General features: G+C 39.0%; 3 protein-coding genes and 2 pseudogenes across 5 annotated transcripts in view; 2 read left to right on the forward strand and 3 right to left on the reverse strand.

Annotated features, from left to right (window-relative positions):
• Positions 1 to 521: 521 nt before the first annotated feature.
• Positions 522 to 10,036, reverse strand: LOC148913600 (deoxynucleoside triphosphate triphosphohydrolase SAMHD1-like; annotated as a pseudogene). The gene is made up of 16 exons (XR_016120827.1): positions 9,714 to 10,036; positions 9,127 to 9,187; positions 8,400 to 8,493; positions 7,263 to 7,365; positions 6,765 to 6,822; positions 5,665 to 5,780; positions 5,019 to 5,089; positions 4,341 to 4,492; positions 3,761 to 3,808; positions 3,412 to 3,509; positions 3,035 to 3,194; positions 2,472 to 2,528; positions 1,982 to 2,090; positions 1,749 to 1,832; positions 1,139 to 1,234; positions 522 to 607 (listed from the first exon to the last, which is right to left on the reverse strand). The product of XR_016120827.1 is annotated as a deoxynucleoside triphosphate triphosphohydrolase SAMHD1-like (transcript).
• Positions 10,037 to 13,843: 3,807 nt separating this feature from the next.
• Positions 13,844 to 14,929, forward strand: LOC148913601 (uncharacterized). The gene has a single exon (XM_089035801.1). The coding sequence runs from the start codon at positions 13,844 to 13,846 to the stop codon at positions 14,927 to 14,929; it is 1,086 nt and encodes a 361-aa protein (XP_088891927.1).
• A 53-nt stretch (positions 14,930 to 14,982) lies between these two features.
• On the forward strand, positions 14,983 to 15,939 carry LOC148913602 (uncharacterized). The gene has a single exon (XM_089033612.1). The coding sequence runs from the start codon at positions 15,013 to 15,015 to the stop codon at positions 15,937 to 15,939; it is 927 nt and encodes a 308-aa protein (XP_088889738.1). The 5' UTR covers positions 14,983 to 15,012.
• A 1,610-nt stretch (positions 15,940 to 17,549) lies between these two features.
• LOC116287671 (uncharacterized) overlaps positions 17,550 to 26,311 on the reverse strand; it is a 35,468-nt gene continuing 26,706 nt past the window's right edge. The window contains exons 15-19 of the mRNA XM_089035868.1: positions 25,792 to 25,974; positions 25,423 to 25,441; positions 24,352 to 24,666; positions 20,706 to 21,154; positions 17,550 to 19,710 (exon numbers count right to left, since the gene is read on the reverse strand). Coding sequence (XP_088891994.1) covers positions 19,070 to 19,710; positions 20,706 to 21,154; positions 24,352 to 24,666; positions 25,423 to 25,441; positions 25,792 to 25,974 — 1,607 coding nt within the window. The 3' untranslated portion in view covers positions 17,550 to 19,069. The remainder of the gene's footprint in view (positions 19,711 to 20,705; positions 21,155 to 24,351; positions 24,667 to 25,422; positions 25,442 to 25,791; positions 25,975 to 26,311) is intronic.
• Positions 21,841 to 24,342, reverse strand: LOC116287669 (uncharacterized; annotated as a pseudogene). Its single transcript, XR_016120375.1, has 2 exons — positions 23,830 to 24,342; positions 21,841 to 23,710 (listed from the first exon to the last, which is right to left on the reverse strand). The product of XR_016120375.1 is annotated as an uncharacterized LOC116287669 (transcript).

Below are 26,311 nucleotides of genomic sequence, written 5' to 3' on the forward strand. Positions count from 1 at the left end.
TGTCCCTTTGAGACAGTAGACTCTCATGTGTTGTTCGCGCAAAAAGACTCGGGTAGAGACGATGAAACCTGCGACCCAAATAACGAAAGTCACACGACACATTCTCGAATGGAGCATGACTGTATTGCGCATGTTCGGGAAATCGTAACCGATACGAACTCTTGCTGACGCCAATCCTATCCTAGTTTACTTTGCAGTCGTTCATTAGCGTCATTAGACTAGTCCCAGGCTTTGAGGGAAACCTCAAAATCTGCCCAATTCCAGTGTAAACAGGAAATGTTCTCTGGTGTAATTTATCGAAAAAAAAATAGAGATAAATACACCATCTTATAAGCTGCTCATAAAAAACATTCTAAAACATATCTTACACACTCATCCAAAGAGCCTGTGTTCCTCCTCGTCGGCACCATTTCGTGTTTCTAGCCGCTGGCCACGAGGAACGCAGGCTCCAGGAGTGAGATTGAGCAACCACATGACAAGCAAGAAATCAATACAAGTTCTGACCTGATCTTTTCTGAATCTCATGCCTGGGAAGGATTTTCCTTTGTGTAAAACCGCAAATTATCGATTGGATTCCGGTTTTCATGCCATAATCGAATGTAATCAACTGCGATACAAGAACGTAAATCAAGTAAGATGACATTTCGATTCCAGCGAAGCGGAAAGCATGGACTGATCATGACAAGAACCAGAAGTTTCACTTTACATAATAAGGGGGGACTTTAGATGTGAGTAGAGTATGTGAGGTCACTTCGTTGATTCGAGGGTTTTTTCTTCGGGTTCTCCGGCATAACAAGCGAAATTCCAATTCGATCTGTGAGTTGGCTGTGCCCTGACTTAGACCAGCTCCAAGGCGGATCCAGGGGGAGGGTCGGGGGGGGTCGCGACCCCCCTGCCATTCCTGAGGTCAAATGGGCTTCCTGTGGTAAAAATGCGACTGGGATTCCTTTGCCCACAAAATTTACACCTGAGACCCCCCCCTTCAAAAACCTGGATCCGCCTTGAGCTCAGAGGTTTTTCAGGGTTCAATCGATGAGTTATCCGTGCCCTGAATGTGATCAGCCCAGAGGTGGCGTCAGGGTATCGATAACAATTTTGAAGGATTTTCTAATAGATATAAATTGATAGCAACACCTACATGAACAATAATGTCGTCTGGTTCCAGTTGTGCTCCAGTTGCCATGTCAGGAGGTACGCTGTCAGCGATGTCTTTAGAAATATCGTGGGCCTCTTCCTACGAAGCCAAGGGAAGCACAATACAGTAATGTAATATACCAGCTGCTAGAAACGGTTTTTGTTTAAAACAAAGCCTAAAGTCAAATATTGTTTGTTTTTTAATATCATGCAAGCGAGGCGGATAAGTCAATAGATTGTTTTTCCTTGGGCGTAATGTTTTCCGATTTCAGACCACGTGTCATTCTTTTGAGAATAATTTCTATGTTTACGGTTGCGCATGAAAAGACATGAATATAGACACAACTCAAACAAAGAATCTTATTCTCAACAATGACTTTGTATGAATTGGGGAAATATTACGCCCCAAGTTAAAGTGGTCTAGAACTTGACCCAATTTCCTCACTTACTATAAAATACAAGGCGCAAATATTGAACAAGAAATTCAGGACCGCGCGTGTGTGTTAGTATTCGCCCCAGTTCTTCCTTTTGATTTTGTCCTTGTTGTCGCGCACTCGAATAACGAAAATTTTAAGTTAAGTTAAGCCGCTGACCACAATAATGTCGTCACCTACTTTTTCTCTCGGCTTTTTCAAGATGGTTTGTCCTATACACTTGTATAACGATCGACATTCAATCAACTGTAAAATCTTCTTAGCCTAAAGGAAAAGAAACAATCACAACATAAAGACATTTCCTATATGTCATGAAATATCAATGAAAAGTATATCCTGGAGATTTTAAGTGTGATTTCACTTATATGGGAAAACAAAGTTGGGCTCCCAGTGGTTTTATAAAACAATCATACCTCTTCTAGTCGTGAATCACTGTCATGAAGTATTTGGTAGTAGACTTGATCTGTTACCTTGGAATAAGCCACCATGTCGTCTATCGCTTCAGACATCTTCAACTTTTTTCTACATTGGAGATGAAAAACGTACAAATTGAATGACCATTACTATGTACCCATATGAGTTCCGACAGGACCAACTCAGCGATTAAAACGCGGGCTCATTTCATTCACACGTATATTCTTGGGGTGTGTGTTACGTCATAGCCGCCATGTTGGTTTACTAAAACCAAGCATTTCTCATAATTAATAACCTTTTCTTGTTAGATCAACTAAGATGGCGGCTGTTTCATTGTTTTTAGTATCTCAAAGGATTTTTCGGTCATGTGGTTGCACTTTTAAAAATAAAAAAGTAACCGCTTTCTGATTGGTTAACGTGTCGAAAAGTTATGACATCAGTAACAGGCGACGCACTTCCATAGTTGTGTGGCACAGAGGATTTTCTTACCCGTCTTTTCCCTCAAATAGAAGATACGGATTGGCTTTCAATAAGGCTTCGGTTATCCTTTGAACAAAAGATATGGAAAAAACAAAGCAATCATTTCGTTTGCCAGAACCAGTCTCTCAAGATTTCCCATACAGTAATTTGAATAGTTCCCTTTACAGTTCCCTGCGCCATCTTGAAAGGTAGCCGTGCTTTGCATTGAAGCGAGACAAACGGTGAGCTTGGGTAATGATAGAGAACGTGAATAATTGTTCAAGGTTTTAAAAAGGTCTCTATCATTGCAAGGTCACCGTTCGTCTCGCTTCGATGCAAAGGCACGGCTACCTTTCAAGATGGTGCAGGGAACTGTTAAAGGACTATTGTTGATTTGGCAGCACAACCCATATAAGGCATGATGATGATAGAACCTAGACCACAATGAACCATGTTCGTAACTTTAGAAATTATTTCTTCAGAAGCATTGTATTGTTTCTGTAGTCTGCCCTAGAACAGAAAACTATTCTATATAACTGTCAGTATCACAGTGAGTCCTTAGACTAAATTAACGAGGAGCTCTTGATACTTACATAGTTTCAATGATGTTGGAAGTCTTGTGTTGATAAGCTCGTCTAAACAGACAGAACCGTGTGTGGAACATATCGTAGATGTTGCCAGCTTCCTTGTCTCGTACACATATCTGTAAACTTGTTTTCTACGTTGATAACTCGAGCCATCTTGATAAATCTCCTGTTCAAGGGCAATAAGGGTCGTTATCCTAAATTTGCGAGGGGGTTGCGAGATGGCGCAAGACAAGGCACAACGAACTCAAGGCTCCAAAGATGAGAGGAGAGTGCCTACTATTGCTATGCTACCCTTGAGAATGGTAAACTATGAGAAAGTAATCTAACCAAAAATACAATACATGTTTGTACTCAAGCAAGTGTTCAACCAGTAGAATTCTTACTTGTGATCAAAAGAGTTCTTGATGCCGAGGTTATGACAGTCACGAGCAAAGTAGTCCCACTTATCAACATCAATGCCTGTCCTCTTGTTGGCCACAATCTTTGGGGGGAAAAGAATGCAATGTCTCAAGGAAATCTAACGACTACTGTTTACTGACTGGCTAATGCAAAGACTATGCATATTCCTTTTGTCTGCCGTACCCCATAATTTTGGCTCAAATCTATCCCATATCTTACATTTTTTTCTTCGGGTATCCCGTAATCCCATAATCCCTAGCGTCATCACCTAACATGTCAGCCACGTCATTTGTTTTTTTCATTATCTTTACAAATATCGTAAACCAACTATACCTCATATAAATAGCTCTTGCACTTTTCTCTACCGAAGTAAGGCCAGTCCTATAAGAAAAGGACTGGATTAGAAATTATACCATAACCACCTATGTTGTTCCTCTAGATTTAACGTACACGTCACGTCATTTGTAGTAGTTATTTTATAGTTTTCTCTTTCTCCTCTCTGACGAGGTCCTGATGGTACGCAGTATTTTCCCTCACTAGACTGACTTTTAGACGGTGAATAACTTTTTTTTTTCCATTTACTTTTAACTCGTTTTGGTATTTAGCAATCCGCTATCCCGGGATAGCAGACCGCGGTCAGACACAGAAAATATTAGCCGCCCCAACAGCCAATCAGAACGCACGGTTCTTAGAATACCGGACTTGAAAAAGATAAATATGATTTGTTTCGATCGTGATAAAAAGCCCGCCAAAGAATTCTCAATCCAGTTATCTCTCATAACTGATATGGTTTACCTAAAAGATAGACTGAATTGCTTGCTGTCGTGTTGGGGTGGAGGGGGAGTGAAAAGAGAAGTACATATAGAAAGCTGACTTGCGGTAAAATTATAGTTATGTAGAAAAAAACTCATACCTGAGTTCTTGCTGGAGTGTCACACGTGGGCCAGCAATCAGCTCTTTAATGAATGTCAGATCCTGCTGATCTAGATCATACTTCACGAATTCTTGTTTCAAGTTGTTGGAGTCCACAAGATAATCGAACATTTCCACACTTGCCTCTTCGTGCTGCAGATGGAAAATTACATTCACGACAATATTCCTGGTTGAAGGGTGCCAGAGAGCCTATTTTGTCCAAGTTTATACCAACATACAAAGTCCTGCGCCAGTTTGATTCATGATTTATATAGCGCCTTCTTCGTTATTGATATGATCAAAGGCGCTTAAAATGAGTTATGAATTTATGAGAGATGGTTAGTATGAGGTGTAAGCACTGAGGGTGGTCACTGCCAGGGTTTCTTTACGTCCTCAATGGTCCTCTCTTACGTCCCTTCTATATTGGTTAGTAATGATGAAGTGTCAAAAGATGGGACCCGCCATTTAAAGTGGTCATCTGAGGCACTTGAAAATCTAAACAGTTGAAGATGTAGTAACACAGCACAGTTTGACCTGGAAGTTGGGCCGGCCTACTTCCCCCCCCCCCCCCTCCCCTTTAATTGCTATGCCCCCTCCCCTGCCTTCATCGCTATGCCCCTGATTTAAGGTACCCCCCCCCTTCATCGGTATGCCCTGATTTAAGGTAAGGTTACCAAACCTTCCAGTGGATTTCAGGTCTTGCAGCTGGAATAAACTGCCCGTCGAACATGTGTGAAAATGGTCAATGTCCTGGAATAAATTCAGTGAATAACACATCACTTATTAATAAGGTTTACAATAATTGTCAGTATCTACCTAATCAGGCAACTCAGAAAAAGCTAACATCCTTCTATTAATTATTTACAAATTAATCTATTAATTATTTACAGTGAAACCCCTCTATACCGGACCTCAGTATACTGGAATTCTCTCTAAACCGGACAAAAGTTTTGGTCCGGAATTTTTTCCCATATATCTTTGTAAAATTTTGTACAAATTAAACAGATTTATTCATGGAAGAACCACAAAATGTTAGAATTATAAATTAATATTAAAAATATTATAATAACTAATATTAATAACAATAATAATAATATTATTATATTAGTTATTATATTAGTTATTATATTAGTTATTATAATATTTTTAATATTAATTTATAATCCTAACATTATTATTATTATTATTAATTAATACCAAAAATATCTGCAGAGTTAGAGAAAACAACTCTCTTCTTTTAAGAATTAAAAATTAAAATTTCTCAAAGTGTCTTCCCAAGACATTTAGAGTTGATAAAGTTGGAATGTACTAGAATGTTGTCTTACCTAAATCATGACAAAGCCCTGCAATTATAACACACAGAACATCTTTTTCTCTTATGTCCAATTCTTGCTGTCTTTTCTGAAGGCTCTTTACAAGCTTTCCAGCCAGATATGATGTCCTGATGTTAACAATTGAAAAAATAGACATCAGTTTTTTTATGTCTCTGTCCTCTTATTGACGATAAATAAGCCTGAAAAGTGAGATGACGTTTTACCCCTGTCTCTAGACCATAATCCTTTTCACATTGCTTTTGTTCTTTAATCATGACTATTGTTCCTGTATTCTCTAAGAAATCAAAAATTTTAATATGAAAGAATTTTAAAAACTATTATGGTATGGAGTTGGGGGTAAAACGTCATCTCGCTTCAGGCTTATTGTGTTTTCATATTATCAAAGTAGTGTGGATCCACTAGGCGTAATTGTTGTTTTTTACAATAACAAAAACCATAAAAACTTCTCATTTATTTTTAATTTTATTAGTGATCAAGGCAGCCCAGAAAAGAGCGCACACTCAGTGACATCAGCTTTATCTCTCTCTCCCCTAATTGATGATAAAAATAACCAATCAGCATGCGAGAAAATTTTATATTATTGTAAAGCATTGTTTTTACAATAAGATATTATAATATCATTAGTCTGTTCACATCCAAGTATGTTTCCTCTTTTGTATTGTATTGTACTAGCGTTAAATTTTAAAATATTTTTGAGTCTTAAATGTTTGTAAACTGCTGTTGAACTAAAGGAATTAGTGCTATTTAAAATATTATTCATTATTTATCATTATTGGCCAAGAAGTGGAGTGTCTGGCAAAAAAAAATATATTACATGTATTTTGTCTGAAAGACATATTTTGGCAGCCAATTTTCTTTTTCACTCTGTTCTAATTTGATGTTTCTCAATTTTTTTATATTAACAAATGAAATATAAAATTCATGGTTTTCACAGCCACCATGTTGGATGAACATTTTAGTCTCTTTTGTTATTTTATCCAACATGGCTGCTGTGTTTTTGTTTTTTCATTCTCTTGGAAATGATTGCAAACCAGCATTACTGGATCATAAATGCATCAAAATAATAAAAATGTCAAGGAATTTTTACTCACCCTATTGAATGTTCAAATCTATTGTGAGCAGCACCGGGGAAAACGAAATAACATCCACCTAAAAAGTCAAAAATAACATTCATTATAAATATCAATAGACCTCTTTAGTTTGGACACAATGTTTTGTATTTCAAACCATGTGTCATCCCCAAGAGTATCTTTTTTTTAAAAAAGAATTTATATTTTTTTACAATTTTCTTACCTAATTCTTCTCAACCTTTTGAAGTTGAGAAGAATGTGGACCTTTAAACATAGAACATTATTCTCAAAAGAATGACACATGGTCTGAAGTCGCAAATTGGTAAAATGGAGGGTGGGGAGGAGATATTTCAAGGCTTATTAAATATGGTAGGGTCACATTGAAAACCACCCTGTTGTCTTGTATCCTGTATTAATTTTGAACATTGTCTCCATTCCCTAGGAGGTTCGAGATAACAGGGCCACTAAATAACTTACAAAGAATGAAGAAAACATCTAAACTGATTCATAGTTCCATACCTAATTGTTTAATGTTCCTTAATCTTTGGAACTGTGGTGTGTCGATGATCTTGATGCAGAGTGGATGCACTTTAATGTGACCATGAACTGGATCATTAAAAACCTGTACATAAAAAAATTTACATTAAGACAATACCTAACTTTCTTGTTTGATACAGAACACTGTTTTTCATGGCAACAAACTTATTTATGCAGGTTTAGATGTTTAGACCCATAGGATGAAATTTTTAAAAACATTTTGTTAAAATTTTTATCATATTAATTTTATTTGTTATTAATTTAATACAGAACACTGTTTTTGTTTAAACAGGTTTAGTCCCATAAGATAAAACAGAAATAATATGATTTTTATTTTATTATTATTTTTTATCATTTTAAAATATTTTAATGATTATTTTAATACATTCATGTTATCTAATACAGAACACATTTCCAGGAAAATTACTTCTGGTATTTTTATTACCAGTCAACAACATATTGTTGCCCGCTGAGAGCCGTTGCCAGGGAAGCATCCAAACTTGTTCACATTCAGGTGATGCCCTCTTGCCCAATCAGAGTAACAGGAAAATGGACTTTGACAGTTGGTATATTATAACAAAATGAAATGTTACACAGTGTATGGGATTTCTCAATAATATCGTATCAAAAAGAAACCACTGCCATAGTTGAGTACGCAAATCCTTTTTATTCTTGCACTATTGAATCTGGTGATGATCTGGTCAACTAAAATAAGGATTATCTATAGTTAGCCTATTGCTGTTTACAATTGTTGTTACTTATGGGAAAATGATTCACAAGGTGAAATACACAACAAAGTAATCAGTTGTGCTACAGATTAAAAGAAATACAATAAGGTTGAGGACTTACCAACGTTGGCGGGTCAGTTAAAACAATTACATAAAGATATTAATCCCGAAAGTTCGTCTTACTTCAAACAAGTGTTACACTATACTGAATTAAAAGGGTAGAACGCTAAGAGATTAAGTTAATCTCTTGTCAATCAAATAATTGCTGAATACGCTGATTACTATGGAAACAGCTACACACAGCAACTATAATATAAGGCAGGTACACAATGTAATATTTCATAAGAGATTGCATTTCCCAAAGGAGAAAGCAATCGCTTTGCCTTTTTACCTTATGATAATGTTTAACTGACTGTGATATTGATGTAAATGGCTTATTAAATAGTCCAAGTAAAGCCACAATTCTTGAGACCTTTTCTTCATCCCTAAAGATAGAATCAATTATTAACTATTGACTAGACTTGCACTCAAAAATATTTCAAATGTCTAATTAACTATAGACCCTTTTCAAGTTCCAAATTACCGCTGCGTTTCTTGATTACAGACTCATTTACTCAGGCTAAGCCTCGATTTTGTGAAGAATATTCACGTGTTCCAGTCAAGGTCCATCAAGTTTCAAAGTGTTTGTATTGTTGCAGTTGTGCATTCTTTACTTTACTGTTGGTATTTGTGAGTAATTAGACACTGATTCAAGGCTAAACCTGAGTAAATGAGTCTGTAATCAAGAAACATAAAGTTAATTTGGAACTCGAAATTTTTACTTTATACGTACTAATCTGTCAAATAAATGGATACAAACAATTTGAAAAGTAGGTCGAAAATGTGAATTAGTTGCCATTGTTTTAGTTTTCAAAGTCAGTTTTTGCTACTAGTGGTCTATCACTAATAGACTATTGGTATCACAGCCAATCAGAGGAGAAGATTTTTGATAGACTATTACTACATTAACACTGAATAAACAATAATATTCCATTGCATTTTCTATAGGCTATAGCTGCTATAGCTGCTATACTCATATATTTATTTGGATATCTTTATTTTATCATTTTTACCTTATTCAAAATTCTTGCAATGATGACTTATTTAATGTTGGAAGAACTTCTCCAGTTACATTGTTTTCTATAAATATATTATTGATAAATTATTACAGTCAAAATGGCTCAAGGGTATCCCCCCTAGGTCCTATTAATGGTTTCATTATTTGAATATTGAAATTTATTATTCTTTCCGAGAATACGAAGACTCGGGATTTAGAATAATAATTGATTAAAAACTCAAATTCTGATTGGATTATTCCATATAAGAAACACCATAATCCAATCAGAGTTCAAGCTTTGAAACAGTCATTATTTTGAGTCCCAAACCCCACACGCGGGCCTCTGGCACTCGGGGTAGTGTCAGCGTTAAAAATGGCGGGAAAGCCTCGAACAACTTTCGATTTTAAAAATAAAATTACGATGTAATATAGAATATTTGCAGCCTTAATTAAGAGAAATAGATAGACACACAAGAAAAAAACACCCATCTTTCGATAAGACTTAAGCTTAAATGAGCAAGTGATTAAATTTACTGATCACTTCGTTTCGTAAATATTTGGCCTCGTGGATTGTTTTCAAAATATTGCATCGTAAATCATGTTTTATACCTTTGAAGATTTGACCTATCTCGGCTAATCCCTGTCCTTCGAGATAACTGGCGACTTCTTCTTTGCTCCAGCTCATGTATTCTGCCACGTCATTGCTAGAAGACCCGTCTAAATGAGGAATTCTTGGTCGCTTTTTCTGTGGACTTGGTGTCTTTTGTGGACTGGGTGTCGTTAAAAGACGGCGAATATCTGGGTTCTCGACAGTTCCGATTTTCCTTTTTTTATTTCCTTTAGACATTTCGAAGTTAATATAGATTAAAATCCAATGGCATAAAATAATAACATGGATCGAAGACGAAGAAAAGCGAATGTAAATTTGAGAAACCCGCGTTGTAAATATGTTTATATATACCACTAGGACCCAGGCGCACTCTACACTTCTTGTTCGAGAGTGCCTGGGAAAATCCAATTATCTACTTTCACATCGACACGGCTTAAAAACGCGTGATTGGTTAATCCAATATATTAACTGAGGATGCGCATTGTGGTTTTCCGCTGAATTTAGCGCGGGCGGTCAGTTCAAGGTGTCGAGCGCTATTTTTTTCCGAAAATCGAAGTTTTTTTACTAACATATCTGGATTAAATGTCGTAATTGATCAAGAAAACAAGTCAGATGAGTATCTTGATCTTATGTGAATGGTTAATTGTATTGTTTTTAGTCTTATTCGGCCAAAAACAAGTCATCGAAGCGTATATGTATTTGAATAAAAAGACAGCGAAGAAATGCAATTATTGCGCCGTTATTCTAAGTCTTTTCCAAAGTTCTGACCTATAAATGCTGCTTGATTGTCAAGATAATAATGTAAATATAGTCGTGAGTGCTTTAAATTTGAAAATATGTAATCAAAACTATAGATGAGCATGCTTTACTCCGATTATTATGTTAAATCTGTTCAACTGGGTTGCTGTAATTTCGATATCGCGTGTTAGATTCCTAGATAATTCTTCCTTTTAGGCTTTTCTTGGCGAAAAAACAACAACGTACAATGGGAATACTTATCATTCAACTAGTTTGAAAGCAGACGCGAACCTTCCATTGATAAAAGCATTTTTTCCTCAGAAAAATAAAATTTTTTTTAGGAAAAGGGTTTTTATTATTCTCAGTATTAGCAATTAATCAAATGCTACTTCATTTGTGCTTGCATGGCAATCTTACTTTTTTCATTTAATTTTGATATTTCTACAATATCAATGAAGAAGTTTATAATATTTATGTTAAGTAGATATGGAAGAATCTCTAATGTAAAGTACTCAGTTTGATCTTCCTCATATCTTCAGCCAGTTTAGCTAGGATGTTTTGTCCTTTGACTTTAAACATTTGAGTCATGCACAGGAGAATATTAAAACAACTACAAACAAAAAAGTTAGCTTTTAAAACTTTTTCCACTTAATGTTAGTGCTGCATTTATAGTCAAGCAGAAGTTGTCAAGGTTCTGAGTTTTATCAAAAACCTGTTATAATCAGGTACTCCTTTAGATAAGCATTGGTGAAACAACATTAAGAATGTTTGGCTTTATCACATCTGTGTTTAGTTTAGATATAATGATATTCTTCATCAATTGTAATACTGACTAGAAAGCTCTTTCCATGTGGCATAATTTGCACTTGCTTTATTTTGGGTTCATCCAAAATGCTAATTCCCTCCCAGTGGAGTAATGTTTCATGTATACATCATATTCCTTGTTTTTGTTAGTTGATTCAATCACATGTTGTTGATTGTAAAGGTAAGTGATGTCAGCATTATATTTGCTTTGTGTATTGCATCAGTCAACTTTTATAGCAATCTGGATAGTTTTAAATGAACATGAATGAAATTCAGGCAAGTTAAAACCGAGTCGTAGCGGCCAGCGGCTACCCACCCCAATAATATGCAATAGGGGGGGGGGGGGGGGGTGGGGCGCGTTTTTGCTAAGGACTTAGTGGCAGCTTTGCCAGCAGTCTTGGTAGCTTTGGCTGTGAGCGTGCAGCAAAAAATTTTATTTATCATCACTTTTTGCCTGTTTTTGGGTGTTTACACCGTCATACAACATGAATAACGAGGCTGCATCATCGGGAGAGTCTACTAGCTCTTCGCCGAGTGTGGTGACGGTCTCCCAGGTACCTGTAGAGCTTTCTTCACAGATTGTTGAAGCCATCCAGCGAGCAGTCGACCGTTCAATGTCCAGCAGAGCTTCGAGTCAGGCGAATAATAATGTTGGGTTGCCGCCCTCTTCCCTTGCCCAAAGGACCAGCCAATTATTGCAGACAGGAGCGGGGATTCTACTAAATCAGCCCGGAACTCTTGGAGGTAGGTCCTCAATGGTTGCCCCGTCTTTTTTAAACACTTTCTCTTTTCCTGCCGCCTCGAGTACATCAACTTTAACTTCAACTACCAGTAGTCTCGATGCAACGAGTTCAGTCCCCGCTTCCACGGGTTCCCAGAGCCCACTGCCTGTTATTTTGCACCAACCGTTTGTTGTGGGTCCGGGATATTCCCCAATACCTTCAAAACTGGTGGCTCAGATCGTCACAGGGAGGTTTATTGATTTGAACGACCTCGTACCAGCTAATTTGGTCCCTAGCTCGGATTCTGACGAGCCCCAACTCATGCTAGATGGTAGGCTAGTACTCACTAGCCAGCCTAAAAAGCCAAAGCGTCGGTTTGACGACATTGTTAGTTGGTCAGAAGCTTTTTCTGTCTACACACTCGTGGTCACAGCCTTTAACCCGCTTCGCTGGAGGGATTTGCTTCAGTACAAGTTGTTGATCCTTCGCACCTACCGTTTGTTCAATGGACGAGCTTGGATGGGCTACGATCAGGCTTTCCGCGAATATGCAGCCGCGTTACAACTAACTGATTGGTCTCAGCTAAACGTGCAACTTTATAATTTTCACACGGCTGGCTCTACTGCAAGGCCCTCATCTACAACGGTATGCTTGTCGTGGAACCGTGGTCGCTGCACCTCCCTTATTCTCCCTGTCGGTACGCTCACTGTTGTGCTAAGTGCTCGGGCTCGCACCGGGAGCCACAGTGCCCTGAGTCGCAATCCTCGTCGCTTAAGCTGAGGGAACGTTCCGCGTCGCCTGTGCTGTCTCGTGCGAGAGAGCGTAGACGTTGACTCTGCTGTTGTGCCGTCGAAGTGGGAGCGAAGCTGCCTCCCCTTCGTATATTGTCGTTACCGTTTGCCGCGAGTCTCGCCACTCGTTGTCGTTATATCGTTCCCGCTGTTGCTGCTTTCCGTTCTTAGCTCGATTGGAGGTTACCCCCCGGCGTCGTCTGTCCCACTTCAAGACAGAGTTAACCCGTTATACCTACGGTTTTCGCAGCGTAACGAAACACGTAACGAAAAACAGTTTGACGCTGCAATTAACTGCTGCCATACCACCCCTCGTTTGTTTATTTGGGTTGGTACTGTTGGGCTGGCCGATTAAAGTTCTCCTATTATTATTTAGTTATATATTGATTTATCTATTTACCAGTAGTTAGCCAGGTTAGACCCCTTCAATAAGCTGATATCAATGTCGAGGGTTCTGGTATTACAGTTGACTGTGTTGTGTGCTGCGTCCATTGAATTGAGCCGCCTCCCCAACCTCCCCCCCCCCTCTCCTCGTGGTCCGTTTGTTATAGCTGTTCAAGTATTGCCCCGCTTCCAGCTTACCCCTAATTACTTTCGTTTCAGCCGCCTTCGCGCTCCCTCCAGTTTCCAGTGTCACCCCGCTCAGGGTTGAAAGGTTCGCTATGGAATTAAGACACCACCCTGACCAAGACCGAGTTTCTTATATTCTAAACGGTATTCAGGAGGGGTTTCGCCTAGGCTTCAGCAATGTGCCACAGCTGCGATCTGCAAGGCGAAATAAAAAATCAGCCGAGGAGCACCCAGTCGTAATCGACGAGTACTTGGCCAACGAAGTGGCATTAGGCAGGGTGTAGGGCCCTTTTTCCCACTCCCCCCCTACCAGATTTGCACATCAGTAGTTTCGGGGTCATCCCCAAGAGCGGGCAGCCAGGTAAATGGCGTTTGATCGTGGACTTATCGTCACCCGAGGGCGCCAGCGTTAACGATGGCATTAATGCGGACCAATTTTCATTGCAATACATCAAAGTGGACGACATTATCAGAATGGTTAGTAGATTGGGCGTGGGGGCGATGATGGCTAAGTTTGACGTGCAGTCGGCTTACCGTAACGTTGCGGTTCACCCATCGGACCGTTATCTTCTCGGCATGAAGTGGCGCGGCATGTTTTACGTCGATTTAGCTCTCCCGTTTGGGCTACGCTCTGCCCCTTGCATCTTTGATTCGATTGCGGCGGTGGTGGAATGGATCTTGACCAACAACTATCAGGTGTCAGATTTGCTTCATTACCTGGATGACTTCATTACCGCGGGTCCTCCAGGTTCCGGGGTTTGCGGCCGCAATCTCGGCACGGCTATCAGTGTCTGCGCAAGTCTTGGAATCCCTCTTCACCCGGAAAAATGTGAAGGCCCGGCGACGACCCTAGTTGTCCTGGGCATCGAACTGGACTCCATTAGGCAAATTGCGCGTCTCCCAGAACATAAATTGGGCAAAGTGCGTGCATTAGTTAACTCTTGGGCAAACCGCCAATGGTGTCGTAAGACCGAACTCGAATCTCTTATTGGCCTCCTCCACCATGCAGCTAAGGTGGTTTGGCCAGGGAGAACGTTTATCAGGCGCATGATAAATCTGCTTTGCTGCTTCAGGAATGCTAACCACCCGATTCGTTTAAACGCCGAGTTTCATCTGGATCTCCAGTGGTGGCGTCAGTTCCTGGAAACGTGGAACGGTGTTGGCTTTTGGCTGCATCCTGGTATGACGACACCGGCGCAAATCGAAGTTACGTCCGACGCCGCTGGCTCACTGGGATACGGCGCCTTTTTCAAGGAAGAGTGGTTCAATGGCATTTGGTTTGCCACCCAGAAGCCCCTCTCAATTGCATACAAAGAGCTTTTCCCCATTGCTGTTGCGGCACACGTTTGGGGAAGACATTGGCGGCTGCTTCATGTCAGGTTCAGGTCTGACAATGAGGCGGTGGTGTCTATCCTTAATTCGAGAACGTCTAAAGTCCCGTGCATAATGCATCTACTTCGTAGTCTTCTGCTAGCAGCAGCGCAGTTCAGCTTTACCTTCTCTGCGGTTCATGTCCCCGGTGTACAGAACCCAATTGCTGACGCACTTTCCCGCTTCCGTTGGCAGGACTTTCGGCAGTTAGCCCCATAGGCCAGGCCCGTGCCCACTCAGATCCCGGGTCACGTGTTGGAGGACCTCACATCTCAGCTCTAGAAGCCCGTTGTCGAGAGCTGATGAAAGAAGGATTAGCTCCGAGCACCCGACGATCCTACGCAAGCGCCCAGAACAGATTTACAGCCTTTTGCTTGCAGTTTGGAAAAGCCCACGCGGACGGCTCTGTCTGTCCAGCAGATGAATGGACTTTGTGCCTGTTCGCGTCATTCTTGTCTCAGTCCTTGAACCATGCGTCGATTAAGGCCTACCTTTCGGCAGTCCGTGCGCTTCACGTAGAGCAAGGCTTTCCTGACCCCTTGCTTGACCGGCCAAGACTACAGAGAGTGATAAGAGGCATTAAACGCGTCCAGGGGACCAAAGCCACGGATCGTTTACCCATCACTGATGACATTATGTGGTCGATTCATGGACATTTGGACATGTCCCAGGTGGATCACTTAATGTTTTGGGCAGCCTGTTGCCTAGCTTACTTTGGTTTCATGCGTTCTGCGGAGTTTACTGTACCTAAATTAAGCAGTTATTTTTCAGCTATTCACTTGAGCGTGCAAGATATAGCAGTAGACTCTATAGACGCGCCGTCGTGTCTTTGTGTGCATATTAAAGCGTCTAAGACCGACCCATTCCGAAAGGGTTGTCGAGTTTACGTGGGTAGGGCCACCCCTCCTTTGTGCGCAGTCCATTCTCTATTAGCGTATCTGAGGATCAGAGGAGATTCCCCAGGGCCATTGTTGTTGTTGCAATCTGGTCAACCGTTGACACGCCCTCTTCTTACCAACTGGCTTAGAAAACTCTTGTTGTTGGCGAATATTCCAGGGAACTATTCCAGCCATAGTTTTAGAATAGGCGCGGCTACGGTAGCAGCCCGAAACGGAGTTCCCGATCACCTGATACAGTCGATGGGCCGGTGGTCCAGCAACGCCTACCAGCGATATATCAGATCCCCAGTGGAGGTATTGGCTTCAGCCTCGGCACGTTTATCGAAATAAAGTACTATCTTTGTCGTCGGATAGTGCCTTTCTTATTCTACTGCGAGTTGCCGAGGCTCTCTGCTTGCATGGGTTAGGTGCTTGTGGTAGTTGGGGGTCGTAGGTACCATGGCCCCCGGGCCATCGTTCCTCTCCCAAGCACCTTGGACTATAGTTGGTGAGCTGTGGCCCGGTCGCCATGGTTACCTCCGTGGTAGGGCGTAGTCTGATTGATGCGCGCAGCTCGCACCATGGTACCTAACCCCAAACTTATCTAGACGATGGGTTTTAATCAGTAGTTTTGCCCTGTTTTTACCCACCCATATGGTGCACAAGGAGGTTCTTTTATATTTAGTACACCTATAGTGGCCTGTGTTGTTCGTTATAGATCAAAATAATTAGAATACATTTTCTCCTTTCTGAGAATTGAGAATTATGATATTACCAAAGTTAAAAACCAAAGTAGATAGATTTTCCATGTACCAAGATACAATATTTTTGAATAGAGTAAAGGGAGTACCCTTATGATACACAATTGCAAATTTTAATTAAATGGCCTTGGAAAAATTCCTAAATACAATGTTGGCGTTTTTCATGTTCTTTTTTTGCTAGCAGTTATTTCCCCCTCACATTGCTTCATAAATATATACCCCATCTTTCAATTTTCAACTGTTTTGATACACTAAAGTACTAAATGATAAGATGGTTGTTAGGAGTATGCTTGTATCCCACCCATAAAATGATTACACTCTTGGTATACCTTCATGGTAATTGATTTATCATTAATTCCTTTTGTATTAAATCAGTTTTCCATTTCTAAACCTAGGAATGAAATGTTCCTTATGAGTGTTACTGAGGGTGAGACCATTGTTGTGAAAATACTTTGAAAATATAAAAAAGAAATAGTTTATTTATTCCATTGTATGTATTTATTAAAATTAATGATGACCACTTTCAGCATATAATTTTTCTACATACATTTATTGAAACAATTCCTTCTGTCTAACACCCTCAAGATGCAGAGAGCTAGGTTAAAGCTATAGTAGAATAACCCAGCACCCACTTGTGAAAAGATGATACGAAAAGGGCTGAAATAGTTTCATATTGAAAAGCTTGTGCCAGTGAAAAGTTTTATTATGAAAACTGGTAAACCCAAACCTAGTTTTTGAATCAACAAGATTGGCAGAACCAGGAAAAAATGTCAAAATGTTTTCTGACATTTCAGATCTAGTATGTCACTCAAAAATAATTCAATAAAACAAACTTTAGATTTATAAAAAAAAAACAGAACAAAAAAGTCAGTTTTGAAATTTTGCAGAAAAATATGAAGCCTATTCAGTACAAACTAAAAGACAATCTTCCAATATCTTTGCCGAGTTTTTGGTAAATACCCTTTAACTAAAGACTTGAACTTGGGTAGGTCGAGGATCAGAGATACATAAAAATGATTTCCAAAGTAAAAGAAGATATTTATCCTTCGTATCACAACATTTCATCATTGACTAAAGCTTTTATCCTTGGTCTTAGCGTTCCTCTAGACAAGCTCTTCGAAACAGGTGTCTCCTTGTCCTCGAGTACGTTTTATCACGAAGAACTTTATTTTTCAAGTACTAATAACTACATCTGAAGAATTCCAATGAAATAAATTTATGTTAAAATCTAATATAGATTACAATTGTCCCAGTTGAGCAAGCAATAGTTGATTGTACTATTAATATGTCTAACTTCGAATATTTTATTACTTTGAAAGGGAAAATCTAGCACGGCCGAACTTCAAATACAATGGCCATTTGCAGTTACTTACAACAGATATTAATGAGTAAAAATATCAAAATTTTAAGCTTATCTCTGTTGATCTGACCTTATTTTTGACTAAAACGTAAACATGACCTACATCAATTTGTTTCACAATTGTCGACTTTTGTACCAAAAAGTAATTTAGCGTATCTCGATAACCATCAGGTTGACCTCATTCTAAACATCACTGCCACCCTCTAAGTACTTTTTAAATTACACTATGACTGATCAATTAGATATTTTGGTTGCCAGTTAGCTGTAAAAATTATTCAAATTCGCAGGTTTTTGAAGTACGAATACTGCTAGAGCGTCCGCCATTTTGTTTTTGGGATTTTCGCGCATGCGCATGCGTTTTTAAGCCGTGTCTTTCACATCCCCATAATACTTTGCGTCTTTGGGGGGTAACCAGAGGGTAAAAACCCACTTATTTTGCTGAAGGCTGATCAGACAATGTTGACAATACCTTGTTTGGTATCCAAAAATAAAATGAAGAAGTAAAAAGCAGAAAAAGATAGAAGCTTGAAGACGTTTAAGGTACTGAATTTTAAACCTTTTTTTACTAAGTCAATACATTTCTGTAAGACCAAAACTCTTCATGATCTGTACACGCAAAAATAACTTGGAATAAACTGATAATCAGTATTGTACAGATAAAAGCAGGTATAGTATCAATTCAATTAAGAAATCTTTCAAATTGGGACAGTTTTTTGATTGATAACCCCCTAAAGACGCAAGGCATTATGGGGATGCGAAAGTAGAGAATGAGCTAATATTGGTAATATATGGCAAGATATGGCACCTGGAGGACTCTGCGTATGAGATTGGTTTATATAATACTGAAGAAAAAATAACAATAATACAAGAAAGACTAATACCATGTCATATTATATGGACTGCAAGTATACCACACTAATACCACAGGCTAACCACTCTAATAAATGAAGGAAACACTAAATGGTGTCTTGTCTTTTTATGCGCGCGCGCTATCGATTTTTTTGTCATCTATCATCTATATATATTGTATAGTAGAAAAACAAAATTGTTACCAAGGGGGGTAGGGGAGATGACAAAAAAATCCTGATACTCCACCGACTCCGAAGGTCGTGGGTTCGAATCCCAGCGAGGTCGGAAATTAATTTTTCCGAATTTAATTCCAAGGGCTTTCGCCCGGAATAACCTCGTTCCCAAGCACTACAACTTACCTATATTATCTTCTCCACCGACTAATCCTGAAATACTTCAGGAACATGCTTTGTTAGAGTGCTCCAGGATTAAGCTCTCTCGTGTGTTCTGGAGTTTAAGCATTGGTAATGTGGTCTATACAGGAATTCTATAAACTCTGTCATGTTGTACGCTATACAATACTAGCACTGATAGATATTTCGAGTTTAAAATGAGTCACACTTTGTTTAGTTGACACATAAATAAATGTGTAGGTGTTCGGAGGTACCACGTTACTCATTGGTAGTGATCTCGATAAAAAGATGTTGTGTATATCACCAGTTACTTCAACTTTAAACGTTTTGTTTTTACAGGCATTAGCTACCTCTACTACTATTGTCACAGCATCATTATAGTTTCTTGTTATTTGGAAAAGACAGTCTCCATGAAGAGTTTTGATTTGTGGTTCTCGACCAAACATGGCAGTTTTTGCTAAAGACTTCATTTCTTGTATGGTTAATACATGAGTAGGATTCGTATATCCATTTTTTGCTTTATTACGATCACAGGCACATAGTTTAATGTTCACCGATTTGTCGACACAATCTTCAAATATATTGTACGTAGACATACGTTCAAATGATTTTAACACAGCCCTTCTTTCCTCGGTAGCTACTTCTACTTCAAAAACCTCTTCTTGTTCAAGACCGTTAGCTTTCACATGAAGATTGAAACGAGTTAAAGCTCCTGATTTAGTATGGATGATGTTGCGGAATGATGTACCGATGTAACGTCGACAGTTGCCATATCCATTGACTTTCTTACCCTCTGCACCTGAAACGAAGAAAATAGGGTCAGACCAAGTCAATGAATGTGTTGTGACCGTGAGTGTAGGTTTGCAAGAGCATCGGTCTGTCAACCGGGATACAGGGGATTTGAACCATCACTCGGGGCCGTATTAAAATAATTGAGAATGTTTCTAGCTTTGTAATTATTTTGGTTTAATGAAAATTGTTTAGGCATCGCGTCTTCTTGGATAAGGACGTTAAATTGGAGGTCTCGTCTCGCCACACTCACACACTAACTATATATTAATCGGGGATGTAAAAGAACAACTGAGGACGCAGGCCACGACCATCCTCAGTGATAGGCCACACTTACATAAATACATACTAATTACTAACTGCCAACCCTAATTTGTATAGCGCATTTTAACATATTTCATATGGAAAGTGCGCTATATAAATGCGCTATCATCATCATAGTTAACGATTTGACGATGGAATATTACGGGTAGTATCAACAACAGGTCCGTCCACATCATAATTAAGTTTATAGAACTGAGAGTGCTATGTCGGATTTACAAGCACGAGGCCGAAAAGATCGAGTTTCTGTATAGCAATTACAGTACAAACTCAAATCCGAAGTCGATTAACATGAGTAGATTAATCACCAGAGAGGCTGCAGATGTAAGGGCCAGTGGACACGGTCTAACTCAAGCAGGGACTGGAGGAATAGTTCCCTTCATAGTTCCCTGTGCAATGGTAGCCGTGCCTTTGCATCGAAGCAATGCAATTTCCTCCATCAACCCTTTCCCCAAATGGCATCAAAGGGAATATAGTAAAAAAAGCGGTGCTACTTCTATGAAAGCTACTATTAATCATCCTCATACTTGTAAACCGCATCGGTAGCGGTTCGGCTTACTATAAATGATAGGAATTAGAGCATTGAGATGTTAGTGAAATGCGCCAATAAGCACTACATTGCATTGCATTGCATTGCATTGCATTACAAAGCAAGTATCACAAGTTACAATAGTTTTTTTTTACCTTCTGAGTATTGATTTTGTATATCGTTATTCAACTTTCCCAAAGCGAACTCTGCTATCCACTGTATCTTAGGTGAATTATCGTCATATTTCTGCTCAGATTCAATACACTGGCATTTTACCAAAGGCATCAATGGAACATCACTACATGTGCGACTCGGTGAAATCTCCGCAAAAACACCTGATTCATCAGGATTCTTTGAGTTACGTCTGTTTTGATCATTAATCGACATGATAGCTCGATGAAAATCCAGTACAGTAACAAGACGATTTTGATTAATCGTAAGAGCGTCCATTATGTTCTTGCCTAATATCTCAGCGACTCTATTTGGTACTATCATGAAGGAAAGTGGGTGGTAACGCTCGTAAATGCCACTTGTTGTTGAGAGAGCAAATGCTGTTCTTCTGTGTCCATGATCTCCGAAAAAGATCGTCCAAGTTAATGGGTCTCTGAAATACAAGGCAATTCTCCGCTACAAAATCGAGTGGGAACCTGGGCACTAGAATGGCCGTGTTAGGCCTGGAGAGAGCTTGGGTAGACGGCCATTTTTAGACTGACTGTCCAACATCTAAACTAACGAAAAATACGAGAGAAAAAGCTGCTTCTAGAATGCCCAAACCTGTCAATTGTTGTGTCCCTGAGTGCTTTAATAACTTCAGAAATTCCACTGGACTTCATTACTACAGGATTCCAAAAGATAGTCGACTCAGAAAGCAATACGTTCGCCTGATTCGAAACCAAACACTGAAACTGAACAGTGACAACACAAGGATTTGCTCCGAGCATTTTGAAGGTGGAAGGAAAAGGAATCAAGAGCAATTGCCCTCAATATCCACTATTACTGATACATTTCATTTTGACAGAATACTGTGAGTGTAAGGAATATTATGATGAAACCATTTTTATTGTTCTGTGGAATTTATGACTTTAAGTACAGTGTTTACGCTCCAACCATTTTAGATTTATTTTTATTTTATTTTATGTACATTCTTATAAAAAAAGGTCAATGAATGATTGTTTCAGAGTATCCACTGTAAAAACTATCATAATAAAAACAAAGTTCAATTCTACTGAAACTGCATATAAATGAATTACAAAAGTAGCAGTTGCAAATGAAAAATTAACAAATGCTTCAGGACAGTTTATTGCTAACAATTTCCAATGGTTTTCAGATAAGTGTCAATAAGTTGTTTAGAAATGGCATCATAGTAAATTAGGGTAATTATCATGAAACTAGATTTAGATTTGTCTTGAAGTTGTTTCCATATTTAAAATTTGTCGTCCCTGTCCATACTTTATACTAGGATACACAATTTCTGGAAGCATGTACTTATCAAAAAATAACTTAAGCTTAGGGAGGACTTCATCCCAAAAAACAGAATTAAACTTAACTCTCTCTATGTACAGTGTGCTATCCAATGAGCCCTTTACAACAAAATCAGTCCATGTCTTGCCTGTTACAAACATCTGATGTTGGACTTGATAATAATATTTGTGCATTGTATTAACTTCAACACAATCATTGATAGAGACACAAATTCTCTTTCGTACTAATGCATCTGTGAGTGTTTCGGACTCATCTACTTGAATGAACTTTATTTCCAGCAAACCGGTCGATTCAGAGTTACCATCATGTTCGGTGACTAAGCCATCGGGACTTGCCCCAAGGAAACCATGTGTTGAACTAACAAAAAGGCCACAATCTTTCACAGCAACACTTAGACCATTTTTTTCTTTCTCTTTTATGTATTCATCGATTATAATTGGCTCTTGTTTAAGACCATCTTCCATTGCTTTTGAGGAATAACCTTTCTTGTAACCCAAAACTTCTTCAACTGCTTTTGTTGGTGAAGTTGATTGTTTTAGTGAGGCACAACAGTAAGCCTTAGAGGCAGTGATCCTGTATTTTCTATGGTGAAACCATTCACTATACTGCGATTGCTTTCTAGTTTGAAGCTCAATGTTGTGTACTTTTTCTTCTGTTATTTGTAGTTTATCAATGACAGCTTCACATCTCTTCTGGATTTCCGATAGAGATACAGGATGGACTTTAATTGGAGAGATCAAGTTGAAATCACTGATTGACTCTTTATCATCTGTAGGTTGACCATTTCTTAATGGATCATCATCATCATTAGGGGGCGGTTTGGAATAATTATGGTCTAAGCTTACAGCATCTTTGATGTTATCTGTTGTATGTCCTTGTAAGATTTGACTAAGACCAATAAGTTTACCAGTCTTGTCTTGAAACTCAATAACTTTAGAGTAAATGTTATAAAGTTTTGTATTCTTGTTAGTGTCAGCGTTGTGGTGACTAGCCGGTCTCACATCATGTCCAGGTGAAATAACTGGATGTCTTGACTTCTTCTCTTTTCCATGTTCATGTTTATGAAACTTAAAATTTGCAATCGGTACAAGATCGACTTTGCGCTTCCTAGGTACATTCCATTTGCATTTTTGAGAAGTACACGCCTCTTCATTTTCTTGCTTCTCCCTGACTTTACAGAACTCCTCTAGGGAGAACAGTGTATGCTGCAACATGGTTACAGCGTCCATCTATGCCAGCTGGGCATCCACAGCATGCTTTCTGCACAAGACCATTACTTCTTACTACTATTTGACATAAATGTGCAGATGATTTCTTCATAGATGGCAATACTTGTGACTTGATAAAGCATCTTGTACCATTTTCACCATTGCATGATTTCACAGTCAAGACATGTCCTGATTTGTAAAAATTAAAGCCTTTGACCAACGGTTTAGCAGTGGATAACTGCTTTTTAGCGCCAACACAAGTAACCATATAAGTCCAAACAGTCTTAAATGTGATATTTGGAAGCCCATCAAGCGATTCAGTAAACCCAGTAGTTGGTAACAACGATGTACAATCAGAAGTATGCTCCTCTAAAATGCCAAGTTCTGCTTTCTTTCGCGCCAGGTGCACGCCACCATCAGGATCTCGTAATTCTTTCTTATCGAGTCCACATTTCATGTAATCCTTGACCCTAAAGATCAATGAAGCAAGATGTAAGCATAAAATATCGATTAAACAACATTTATAATGCGAATAGTTCGTGATTCATCAATTGAAACATTTAAGGACGCCAACAAAGCTTCAACTAACCTTGAAACAAGTTCGACTTTTCTTCCCGTTGTACAAGCACCTCGACAGGTCAACCACCTTTTCAGCTGCACAACACTACATAATTCTGGACTTTTTTGAGGTAGTACAGCCCCTGGAATTTCTGATTCAGTCAGAATATTGCTCAAATTTACATTACTCGTAGTTAAAGACGCCATTTCGTTTATACTTAAGTGAAAGCCGTCTACCCAAGCTCTCTCCAGGCCTAACACGGCCATTCTAGTGCCCAGGGTCCCACTCGATTTTGTAGCGGGGAATGGAAATAGATTGATCTATTTACTAAATCAATGAAAGAATGAGTGATTAAATGAATGAATGAAGGAATTAATGATAGACTGAATGAATGAATGAATAAGCGATAGAATGAATGAATGAATAGATGAAGGAATGAATGAACGCATGAATGGAAGGAAGGATGGATGGATGTCTGGATGCATGCAGGAATGAATAAATGCCAATGAATGAACGCAAGAATGCATCCCCATTTAACCAACGATGGCCTACCTTGCCATCTTGTAAATGAAATCTGCTAGTTCGCCATCAATGTTACTGATTCTTTTACTAGTTTCAGAATGTCCAGTGTTGATATGTAAGTACGAAACAAACGGAGCTGCATTATCTGCAGTCCTTACTCCGCTAGCAAACCTCTCGACGTAACGTAGAAAATATGATCCATAAAATCTACCATTTAAACAAACTTTCTCTGGATCACCAAAAGGATTTGTTTTTCCATATTGTTGAAGAACTTGACAAGAGAAATACGTATTTCCAAAATGGTCGATGTTGTTCTTGCCAGCTTTTTCTTTATACTGCGCCCACCTTTAAAAATAAAAAAGAAATGTCAACACTATCATTATGACAGCACATCACAGCATGCAATACGCATCACCATTCGATTTTTAGGGGGAGGTGGGGGGGTTGGGAATTTTGTCCTAGCAGGATGTTTTATTCTTTGTCCTCAGTTGTGCACGAATTTTCGATTTCCAATTTGCACGATATTTTTTCTTTGGCACTTTTGCATTGCACGAATTTTTTTTGCTATGTGAGGCCTCGTACAAGACAAGACAAGACAAGACAAGACAAGGCAGGGCAGGGCAGGGCAGGGCAAGGCAGGGCAGGGCACGTATAAAAAAACATATTTACATTGGATTGCTGCCAATAAAAATGTAGAATAATTCAATAAATAATATATATTGACTTCTGGTTTATGATATCAGCGATTGTTAATAACTTGTTTCATCTTCGAAGCTAGTAATAAAGTCCAGCATCTCCTCTTACGTACTCTTTTCTTATGTATTATAATATAACTATATCATTACGCGCGCTCTGATTGGCCAAAAACCAATGAACTATTTCCCCATGGGCTGCACGCTCGCGCACGCTGATCTCAACGGACGCTCGCCTTTTTTCTCTAAATTTTCAAACCCGATGGCGTCAATTTCGCGCGCACGAGCGAGATGGGTGATATACCGCGCGCTCTGATTGGCTGAAATGCCTATGAACTATTTGCCCATGGGTCGCACGGTAGATTTTTGGTCATATAATAAATCAGTTAGACGACAAAAAAGCGCTCACCCATGGCGATATAGACGCACTTGAGAAAATATAAAGAACTCTTAACAAGCTAGAATGTCACTCGGCTTCGCCTCGTGCCACTCTTTCGCTTGTTAATCGTTCTTTATATTTTCTCTCGTGCGTCTATATCGCCATGGGCGCGCGCTTTTATGTCGTCTAACTGATAAATCATTTGCAGATAGCTTTTTCTTAATTATTCCCTTCATCATTGAGTCGCTTAAGATGAGAATGGGTAACCCTTTCAAATCTGAATTTTCAGGATGACTATGAATTGCAGTTGAACTAGCAGGGTTCCCCATACCAATATATAATATAATATATATTTGTATTAATAACTATTACTACTAATTAATAAATATTAATAAATACCTTTCTGCAGTAGGTGAGCTAGTGCCACTAATTTGATATCATTTAACAGTGTTCCCCAGGAGTCATACCAGCAGAGATCGTCCTGGAATATTGTCTGGTATCCTTGTTTCTGGAAATGACCATACATGACATCCATTCCAACATTGGGTTGTTCGACTTGCTTCTTGCCATCCGCATCCTTACCTATAAAGAATACGAAGGGAGAATAAGTCCTGGTTCACACGAGAACCACACAATGCCACAAAAACCCATAACGATGTACAGTCAATGTCATTAACCTCGTCCACCAAAAAAAAGACATTTACACATTTAGTTATTTAGACATTTAGACATTTAGACTAAAAGAAATATCACGTGTTTCCTCGAACGTTCTGGCATAAAACAAACGCTGAAATACCATTCTCCATCTTAAATCCTCACTAAATGGTCGGGGCATTGTGGATTTTCAATTCACGAGTTGAATTTTACGTTTAAAGCTCAGGCTAACGCACACGAGGCAAAGAATACATAATAAAACACG

The sequence above is a fragment of the Actinia tenebrosa genome, unplaced genomic scaffold (assembly GCF_029948245.1).
Source record: "Actinia tenebrosa isolate PJP-AT-01 unplaced genomic scaffold, QUT_ActTen_1.0 PGA_scaffold0__85_contigs__length_37466705, whole genome shotgun sequence".
NCBI lineage: Eukaryota > Metazoa > Cnidaria > Anthozoa > Actiniaria > Actiniidae > Actinia > Actinia tenebrosa.

Excerpts from the sequence above, each read along its gene's own strand:
- LOC148913601 (XM_089035801.1), top strand. The coding sequence starts at position 13,844 with ATGGCTAAGTTTGACGTGCAGTCGGCTTACCGTAACGTTGCGGTTCAC.
- LOC148913602 (XM_089033612.1), top strand. The coding sequence starts at position 15,013 with ATGAAAGAAGGATTAGCTCCGAGCACCCGACGATCCTACGCAAGCGCC.